This window comes from Oncorhynchus keta, chromosome 19 (assembly GCF_023373465.1).
Source record: "Oncorhynchus keta strain PuntledgeMale-10-30-2019 chromosome 19, Oket_V2, whole genome shotgun sequence".
NCBI lineage: Eukaryota > Metazoa > Chordata > Actinopteri > Salmoniformes > Salmonidae > Oncorhynchus > Oncorhynchus keta.
Genome location: NC_068439.1, coordinates 11,165,681 through 11,176,049, shown reverse-complemented (window position 1 = coordinate 11,176,049; position 10,369 = coordinate 11,165,681). Strand labels below are relative to the sequence as shown.

The 10,369-nt window shown below is 51.8% G+C and overlaps 1 protein-coding gene across 1 annotated transcript in view; it reads left to right on the top strand.

Moving 5' to 3' along the window:
• Positions 1-10,124, top strand: part of LOC118381695 (transcription factor Gibbin-like) — a 10,677-nt gene extending 553 nt beyond the window's left edge. Inside the window, exons 1-6 of the mRNA XM_052471796.1 lie at positions 1-887; positions 1,047-1,136; positions 1,170-1,664; positions 1,740-2,788; positions 3,025-5,265; positions 8,073-10,124. The exon at positions 1-887 is cut by the window's left edge and continues 553 nt beyond it. Of these exons, the coding sequence (XP_052327756.1) occupies positions 1-887; positions 1,047-1,136; positions 1,170-1,664; positions 1,740-2,788; positions 3,025-5,050 (4,547 nt within the window). The 3' untranslated portion in view covers positions 5,051-5,265; positions 8,073-10,124. The remainder of the gene's footprint in view (positions 888-1,046; positions 1,137-1,169; positions 1,665-1,739; positions 2,789-3,024; positions 5,266-8,072) is intronic.
• The last annotated feature ends 245 nt before the right edge of the window (positions 10,125-10,369 follow it).

The window sequence follows — 10,369 nt, the reverse complement described above, 5'->3', positions numbered from 1 at the left end:
GCCCGCTTCCTCCACCCTCTGCAAACAAAGACAGGCCCCCAGCCATTAGCCCTGCCCATATTGGACCAACACCTCTAGATCTCTCTAAACCCTCAAGAGCTATTGGCCCAAATCCTACAGGCCCTTCTCTTATTGGTTCATCCGGTTCAAACCCTTCTACTATTGGCCCAGACCCTGTAGATCCCTCCCCTGTATCTGTCGAAGGCGAGAGGAAGTATGCGCTCCGTAGCTCAGGTCGACCTCGCTTCCCCTGCCAGCTACGAAAGTCCTCCCGCATCCGCCGATCCACCGAGGATGGAGAGAGGAGGGGAGGGAGGGAAAGCGAGAGGGAAGAGGAAATGGCAGAAGAAGAAGAAGAGGAGGAGAAAGAGAGGGTGAGTGTACATGTAAAGGTAGAGCGCCCCACAGTGGAGGAGGGTTTACCTGCAACCTCGAAGCCTGCTGACTCAGCTGTACCTGTAGCACCACGCCATTCACCACACCCTTCAACACGCCCTACACCACACCCCACCTCTCACTACGCCCCCCGGCCAGCGCCCAAACCCAGAACTTCAACCAAACCCCAACCTAGACCTTCAACCAACGCCAAACCAAAAGCCCAACCCAGACCATCGATTAAAGCCTCGCCCAAATCCTCGCCCAGACCAGCGAACAATCCCAGACCAGCGACCAATCCCAGACCAGCAACCAATCCCAGACCAGCGACCAATCCCAGACCAGCAACCAATCCCAGACCGGCAACCAATCCCAGACCTGCGACCAATCCCAGACCAGCAACCAATCTTTCGCCTTGTCCATCGATCAATACCGTGCCCCAGCCGACAGTGAAGAAGGAGGTGCCTGATGATCTAGTTCCTCCCACTAAACAGAAACGGCGGTTCGTTGGTGTGAGTTCAAGTTTCAGCATATTATGACACAAAAAGCAGTCAAAACAACCCAGAAGCCATGTTGTTATTTCATTGTCTGACATCAACCAGATTTTAACCAGGAAAATAAGGGTTATAAAATAATGTTTTTTATTGTGTTTGTTTTTGTCTGGTTCCCAGGTGAGGCGTATCGTGGTGAAGGTGGCTCGTATCCCGGTCAACCTCAGCCGACGCCAAAAGAGCTACAAGATTTCCTCCATGGAGACCATTGTCGGACCGGAGAGGGGCGGGGCCAGTGGAGAGGGGGGGTTGGAGGGAGCAGAGGGGGTGACATCGGTGGTCCGAGAGCCAACTGCGCTCCTTCGCATGAAGAACAATGGGAAGAATGTGATGGTCATGTTCCCGCCTGGAGAACTCCCGGTGATCCTGAAACGCAGACGTGGCCGACCTCCCAAACAGATTGTACCGGGAATGCCGGATAAAACAGGTGGGAATTTTGCCATTGCCAGTGGGAACGGCGAGCCCAAGAAACCTCGTCGGCGCCGGCGGGCCAAGCTTCCATCTCCGCAACCGTCGTACGTGAACGACACCAACGACGTGAAGACGGAGTACGGAGACGTTCTGTCCAAACTGGCGTTCCTAAACCACCAAACGCCTGCCACCGGCCGCTGCTCCCCACCACGCTGCTGGACACCCAGCGAACCGGATAGCTTTCACACGCCGTCCAACAACCCTGGGATCTCCGCCCTGCTCCACCGACTCACAGGGTTCAGACGCAGGGGAGGGAGGGGTGGTGGCGTAGGGGGCAGGGGAGGAGGAGCAGGAGGGGCTGGGTGTGAGAGCTTCAAGAGCTCCTTCAGTGACTTCTTCGAGACGATCGGGAAGAAAAGGAAAGTGACCCCTGCTCTGTCAGAACCAGGGTTACCCAAGAAACGAGGGAAGGGTGGGGGAGGCAGGGGAGGAGGGGTTGCAGGGGGGGAGATGGGGGCTGGAGGTGAGGGGTGGAAGCCGATGAGAAAACGACGCTCCTGCAAGAATGGGGTTCTGAAAGGGGAGGCAGGAGGTCAGCTGGAGCAAGACTGGTCTAATGGTGGAGGTGTCTGGGAGGATGACCGGGGAGGGGAGAGGGAGAGAGGGCCGGGGGCGTACCAGGCCTGTGGCTCCCTGAGGGGGGACTTCCTGCCCTGTGAGGGGGGAAGAGCAGGTGCATACGGCAGTCCTGGGGGCAGCAGAGAAGGTGGAGGTGGTGATGAAGTGCAGGGTTTGTTCGCTGGATATTTTCGCTCCCTGCTCGACTCAGACGACTCCTCCGACCTCCTGGATATCTCCTCTCGGCCTGACCCCAGGAAACCTCCTCCCACCCCGGGCTACGACTCCTCCAGCACTGCCCCCGGCCCAGGTTCTCGCTGGTCCCCAGCCTTCCCCAAGCGCAGCCCCAAAGGAGAGGCAAGGGAGAACCAAACCCAGGTCTCTTCGTCCTCCTCTTCCAGACCTCCATACAGCTACTACCTTTCCCAGAACTCCCCCACCACTTCCTCCTTCCCCAAGTCCACCCCTCCCTCCCTCTCTCTGCCTCGCTCTCCCAGTTCCCCCCATCCCTCCTCCTACGGTCACTACCCGTCCGGCTATTCCTCCTCCTCTCCTGCGGGGGGCAGTGCAGCACCACAGAGACCCACAGACTGCAGCTTTGCAGCCTACGGGGCAGCAGGGCTGGATAAGGCCTCCACAGTCCCCCCCGTGGGCCAGGGTCAGATGGGCTATTCCAATTTTTCCAAGCGTGGATATGGGGGCTACCCTAGGCAGGTTGGACCATCCTCTCCAGGGGGAGGGGGGTATATGGCCATGGCCAAGAACAACCCCTTCCATTCCTCATCATCTCCAGAGGGTTACAGACACTACCCCTCCAACCAGTGGAACTGCAAGTAAGTAGCTTCAGGTCTAAATTGTCTGGAACCACCGAGTTTGGATTAGAGTACAATCCTACTCTAACTTCGTCTATAGTCGTATGTGTTTGAGATACATAACACCATAACACTAAATCCCTGATCTAAATAAGTAAATAAATCATTTTGGGTCCTAAATAAGTACTTCTTAAAGCCCTTCACCAACTGTGCAGTTTTAAGTAAATAGAGTGAATCAAATGTGCTCTGTGTTGCAGGCAGGGCTCCAGTGACTGGGCGTGGGACAGTCTGGCTCATCATTATCCAGGAGGCTACAGTGACTACGTCACCCCAGGCCCCAGCGAGCCCAAAGACATCCTGGACATCTCTAACTACACCCCACAAAAGGCCAAGCGACAACCCTTCCTCGAGAGCCTATCAGAGTCCTCCTCTGACTCGTCCCACCTGGGGGTCACCGGGTCAGGAGGCGGGGTCAGTACCGGAGGTGGGGGCGGAGGCTCGGGTTCAGGTTCCGGAGGTGGGGCTTATAGGCAGGGTGGAGGCAGGGAGTCTCTGCCTATTGGTGGAGAGGGAGGTCAAGGCCAGTCCAGCCTATCAAGTCTGGAGAAGTTAATGATGGACTGGCATGAGAGCGCCTCAGGCCCCTCTTACAACTGGAGCCAGAACGTTCTCTTCCAGGGGCAGGGAAAGCCCGGGCGGGGGCGCAGGAAACGGAATGCTGCCGAACCCCAAATGGAAAAGGAGGGGGGTGGTGGACCAGGACCGGAGCCCCCCCCAGACTCTCCCACCAGCCCCCCAGCCCAGACACAGTCCCACACCTCAACCCAGGGCTCTGGTGCCAAACGCAGTGGGATTGGGGGGCGGCAGGGCAGGGGGGCGAGGGGAGGCAGGGGACGGCTGTGCCCGTCCCCAAGAGAACGCCCCCCAGGGGGGAAGAAGGGTAAGGCTGCTGGGGGTGGGGATGGAGGAGGAGGGGGTACTGCTCAGGGGGGGTTGTTCCAGGAAGGCCTTGACTACTTCAGTGGAGACAGCAGCAGCCTCTCCCCCCTCCCTACTCCTGCCCTACACCTTGGTTACCCCCCCGAGCCCTGTGAGTACCCCTCCCCAACTCCTTACTCCGCCCACCCCTCCACCCCGTCCTCAGAGGAGCGTTACCCAACCCTCATCCCTGGCGAGGCCTCATCCTCCTCTCTCTCCCCTGGAATGAACTCCACATCCTCCTCCTATCCTCCCAAACTATCCCCCGCCCCCCAGCCCTACCACCCACCTCTCACCCCTGCTCCTCCCCCCTCCTCCTTCTCCCCGTCCTGCTCCCAATCGCCACGGTTACTGGCCCACTGTGGAACAGCGCTGAGCCCCCCCTATCGTAACCCGGCAACCATCTCCAAGGACCATTTCACCTCCCAGTATGATTCTCCCAGCTGCTGTAGCTCCCCTTGTTGGTACAGCGGGGCATCGCTCAGTGGCAGCACCAGCCCTCACACTAACACACACAACGCTACACACACACACACTAACACACACGACAATGCACACGTACACGCTAATGTGAACCCTCATGCTAGCCCTAACAATCATCCTGATCCTAACGCTTCTGCACACCCACACACCAACACACACCCACACACCAACACACACCCACACACCAACACACCGACACACACCAACACACACCCACACACCAACACACCGACACACACCAACACACACCCAAATCCCAACCCTCACGCAAACATGAGCCCACACACACACTCCAACCCCAACACTAACCCTCACACGCACAACAACCCCCATAGCAACAAACACCCGCACACCAACACACACCACCTCCATTCAAGCCACAACCAACATCTTCACCCCCACACTCACACTCATCCTAACATGTATACAAAGCCCACCCTACACACTAGCCCCCACCCCCACCCCAACCCTAACCTCTCCCCCCACCCCCACCCCAACCCTAACCTCTCCCCTCTCCCTCACCCCCACCCCAACCCTAACCTCTCAACACATCCCCACCCCAACCCTAACCTCTCCCCTCTCCCTCTCCCCAACCCTAACCTCTCCCCTCTCCCTCACCCCCACCCCAACCCTAACCTCTCCCCTCACCCCAACCCTAACCTCTCCCCTCACTCCCACCCCAACCCTAACCTCTCTCCCCATACTCACTCCCACCCCAACCCCCTGCTTTACGAGGAGCGGCCCTCTCACAGCACGATGCCCCCCATGGACCCCCCCACCCCCACAAACGGGACCTGCCCCCCCACCTCACCTCGGGGCTAAGGTCAGCCCCCCTGCAGCTTTCCCCGTACCCCTCCCCCCACCACAAGACCCCCCAGGCCTCCTTGCCCCATTCTGAGGACATGGGCTACCCCCCGTGCCCTGGGATGCACCCTCTCTACCCCCCACAGCCCCCACCTAGAGGAGGAGGAGTGCTCTGTCAGCTTCTAGACACCCCCAGCGATGACAGCTTCAGTGTCACCAGCCTGTAGACACAGGTAAGACACTAGATGCCACCTATTTTGACATTTATAAACATCTGTTAAGGTAATTAAGGTAGTCTAACAATCACATCATAATTCCAGTTTCTCTCTCTCTCTGTCTCTCTCTCTCTGTCTCTCTCTTTGTCTCTCTCTCTCTGTCTCTCTCTCTCTGTCTCTCTCTCTCTGTCTCTCTCTGTCTCTCTCTCTGTCTCTCTCTCTGTCTCTCTGTCTCTCTCTCTCTCTGTCTCTCTCTCTCTCTCTCTCTGTGTCTCTCTCTGTCTCTCTCTGTCTCTCTCTTTCTGTGTCTCTCTCTCTCTGTCTCTCTGTGTCTCTCTCTTTCTGTGTCTCTCTCTCTCTGTCTCTCTTTGTCTCTCTCTCTCTGTCTCTCTCTCTCTCTTTGTCTCTCTCTCTCTCTGTCTCTCTCTCTCTCTGTCTCTCTCTCTCTCTGTCTCTGTCTCTCTCTCTCTCTGTCTCTGTCTCTCTCGCTCTCTCTCTCTCTGTCTCTCTTGCTCTCTCTCTCTCTGTCTGTCTCTCTCGCTCTCTCTCTGTCTGTCTCTATCTCAATTCAATTCAATTCAAGGGGCTTTATTGGCATGGGAAACATGTGTTAACATTGCCAAAGCAAGTGAGGTAGATAATATACAAAAGTGAAATAAACAATAAAAATTAACAGTAAACATTACACATACAGAAGTTTCAAAAGAATAAAGACATTACAAATGTCATATTATATATATACAGTGTTTTAACAATGTACAAATGGTTAAAGGACACAAGGGAAAATAAATAAGCATAAATATGGGTGGTATTTACAATGGTGTTTGTTCTTCACTGGTTGCCCTTTTCTTGTGGCAACAGGTCACACATCTTGCTGCTGTGATGTCACACTGTGGAATTTCACCCAGTACATATGGGAGTTTATCAAAATTGGATTTGTTTTCAAATTCTTTGTGGATCTGTGTAATCTGAGGGAAATATGTCTCTCTTATATAGCCATACATTGGGCAGGAGCTTAGGAAGTGCAGCTCAGTTTCCACCTCATTTTGTGGGCAGTGAGCACATAGCCTGTCTTCTCTTGAGAGCCATGTCTGCCTATGGCTGCCTCTCTCAATGGTAAGGCTATGCTCACTGAGTCTGTACATAGCCAAAGCTTTCCTTAAGTTTGGGTCAGTCACAGTGGTCAGGTATTCTGCCGCTGTGTACTCTCTGTTTCGGGCCAAATAGCATTCTTGTTTGCTCAGTTTTTTTGTTAATACTTTCCAATGTGTCAAGTAATTATCTTTTTGTTTTCTCATGATTTGGTTGGGTCTAATTGTGCTGCTGTCCTGGGGCTCTGTGGGGTGTGTTTGTGTTTGTGAACAGAGCCCCAGGACCACCTTGTTTAGGGGACTCTTCTCCAGGTTCATCTCTCTGTAGGTGATGGCTTTGTTATGGAAGGTTTGGGAATCACTTCCTTTTAGGTGGTTATAAAATTTAACGGCTCTTTTCAGGATTTTGATAATTAGTGGGTATCGGCCTAATTCTGCTCTGCATTATTCAGTGTTTTACATTGTACACGGAGGATATTTTTGCAGAATTCTGCCTGCAGTCTCAATTTGGTGTTTGTCCCATTTTGTGAAGTCTTGGTCGGTGAGCGGACCCCAGACCTCACAACCATAAAGGGCAATGGGCTCTATGACTGATTCAAGTATTTTTAGCCAAATCCTAATTGGTATGTCGAAATTTATGTTCCTTTTGATGGCATAGAATGCCCTTCTTGCCTTGTCTCTCAGATCGTTCACAGCTTTGTGGAAGTTACCTGTGGCACTGATGTTTAGGCCAAGGCATGTATAGTTTTTTGTGTGCTCTAGGGCAACAGTGTCTAGATGGAATTTGTATTTGTGGTCCTGGTGACTGGACCTTTTTTGGAACACCATTATTTTGATCTTACCGAGATTTACTGTCAGGGCCCAGGTCTGACAGAATCTGTGCATAAGATATAGGTGCTACTGTAGGCCCTCCTTGGTTGGTGACAGAAGCACCAGATCATCAGCAAACAGCAGACATTTGACTTCGGATTCTTGTAGGGTGAGGCCCGGTGCTGTAGACTTTTCTAGTGCCCGCGCCAATTCGTTGATGTGTTGAAGAGGGTGGGGCTTAAGCTGCATCCCTGTCTCACCCCACGACCCTGTGTGAAGAAATGTGTGTGTTATTTGCCAATTTTAACAGCACACTTGTTGTTTGTGTACATGGATTTTATAATGTCATATGCTTTACCCCCAACACCACTTTCCATCAGTTTGTATAGCAGACCCTCATGCCAAATTGAGTCGAAGGCTTTTTTGAAATCAACAAAGCATGAGAAGACTTTGCCTTTGTTTTGGTTTGTTTGGTTGTCAATTAGGGTGTGCAGGGTGAATACATGGTCTGTTGTACGGTAATTTGGTAAAAAGCCAATTTGACATTTGCTCAGTACATTGTTTTCAATGAGGAAATGTACGAGTCTGTTAATGATAATGCAGAGGATTTTCCCAAGGTGACTGTTGACGCATATTGGGGTCAAATTTGTCTCCACTTTTGTGGATTGGGGTGATCAGTCCTTGGTTCCTTGGTTCCAAATATTGGGGAAGATGCCAGAGCTAAGGATGATGTTAAAGAGTTTTAGTATAGCCAATTGGAATTTGTTGTCTGTATATTTGATCATTTCTTTGAGGATACCATCAACACCACAGGCCTTTTTGGGTTGGAGGGTTTTTATTTTGTCCTGTAACTCATTCAATCTCTCTCTCTCTGTCTCTCTCTCTCTCTCTCCCTCTCTCTCTCTCTCTCTCTCTCTCTTACAGGTGTATTAAATCTCAACCCTTTTCAGATTTCTACACTTTTTTTAAGGAGAGACTTTCAGAACAATATAAAGGACGATCATTTATCTGCCAGCTCTGGAGAGTAGAGCTTTAGTTCTCCAGCTATGACAATCACACACACACACACACACACACACACACACACACACACACACACACACACACACACACACACACACACACACACACACACACACACACACACACACACACACACACACACACACACAGCTGGAAAGAGGGAGTGACAGAATCTGAGGCTGAACCGAGAGGCTGAGCCTTTCCCTAACCCTAAACCCTAAACCCTACACCCTGCTCTCTGTGTGTTCTATCCGAGGGAAGTGAACTACGGCATCAGCTCTTGAATTACCAGCATCTGTACAAAGACTCCAACTCACAGACCCATAATCTCACCACAACAATGAAACAATGGCAGGACAACGTTACTAACGTTCCATCAACAACGCTACGACAACGCTACGACAACGCTACGACAACGTTCCATCAGCTTTCTCTGTCGTTTTGCCATGGTTTCTGCTCCGATGGAAGGACTGCAGTATGGAGACTACATCCTGTGTTCTGATGGAAGGACTGCAGTATGGAGACTACATCCTGTGTTCTGATAGAAGGACTGCAGTATGGAGACTACATCCTGTGTTCTGATGGAAGGACTGCAGTATGGAGACTACATCCTGTGTTCTGATGGAAGGACTGCAGTATGGAGACTACATCCTGCGTTCTGATAGAAGGACTGCAGTATGGAGACAACATCCTTTGTTCTGATGGAAGGACTGCAGTATGGAGACTACATCCTGTGTTCTGATGGAAGGACTGCATCCTGTGTTCTGATGGAGACTGCAGTATGGAGACATCCTGTGTTCTGATGGAAGGACTGCAGTATGGAGACTACATCCTGTGTTCTGATAGAAGGACTGCAGTATGGAGACAACATCCTTTGTTCTGATGGAGACTACATCCTGTGTTCTGATAGAAGGACTGCAGTATGGAGACTACATCCTGTGTTCTGATGGAAGGACTGCAGTATGGAGACTACATCCTGTGTTCTGATAGAAGGACTGCAGTATGGAGACTACATCCTGTGTTCTGATAGAAGGACTGCAGTATGGAGACAACATCCTTTGTTCTGATGGAAGGACTGCAGTATGGAGACTACATCCTGTGTCCTGATGGAAGGACTGCAGTATGGAGACTACATCCTGTGTCCTGATGGAAGGACTGCAGTATGGAGACTACATCCTGTGTTCTGATGGAAGGACTGCAGTATGGAGACTACATCCTGTGTTCTGATAGAAGGACTGCAGTATGGAGACTACATCCTGTGTTCTGATAGAAGGACTGCAGTATGGAGACTACATCCTGTGTTCTGATGGAAGGACTGCAGTATGGAGACAACATCCTGTGTTCCACTGTTTTTACTACGAAGGAAAGAGACCCGAGACACTCTGACCCCAAAAAGACTGGCACGTGTGTGTGTGTGTGTGTGTGTGTGTGTGTGTGTGTGTGTGTGTGTGTGTGTGTGTGTGTGTGTGTGTGTGTGTGTGTGTGTGTGTGTGTGTGTGTGTGTGTGTGTGTGTGTGTGTGTGACCACGCGGATGGACTTCTTTGTGTGTGTGTGTTTGTTTGGGGTCTAAAGGGGTGGAGCTCTGAATCTGATAGGGTGGTATGATTGAACAGAGCTTCTCTCCTTTCATTTACTCTCTCCCTTCTTTTTTTCTGTGGTCTCGTGTTGTTTGGTGGTTTTTGTGATGAACAGTTGTGTATCTGTCTGTTAAAATCATGATGTATCTATGGTGCCAATATTGAAATACACTCTGATCTGGCCATTGGTAAACCTGCCTGGACTCCTAATGCTTTATAGGGCAGGGGGAGGTGTGTGTGTGTGTGTGTGTGTGTGTGTGTGTGTGTGTGTGTGTGTGTGTGTGTGTGTGTGTGTGTGTGTGTGTGTGTGTGTGTGTGTGTGTGTGTGTGTGTGTGTGTGTGTGTGTGTGTGTGTGTGTGTGTGTGTGTGTGTGAGAGCTCCAGACAGTCTGCCAATGTGTGTGTGTGTGCAACTGTGTGTGTGTGAGCTCCTTGGTATTCAGCGCTGTAGCAGAAAGAGAGTTCAGATAGGGACATGGCTGGGGGGAAAGATGGCGTGAGAGAGGGAGGGAGGGAGGGAGGGAGGGAGTGAGAGAAGGTGGGAGAGAGTGGAGAGAGAGGGAGGGAGGGAGTGAGAGAGAGAGGAGGAGAGATGGAGAGAGAGAATGAGGGAGATAGAG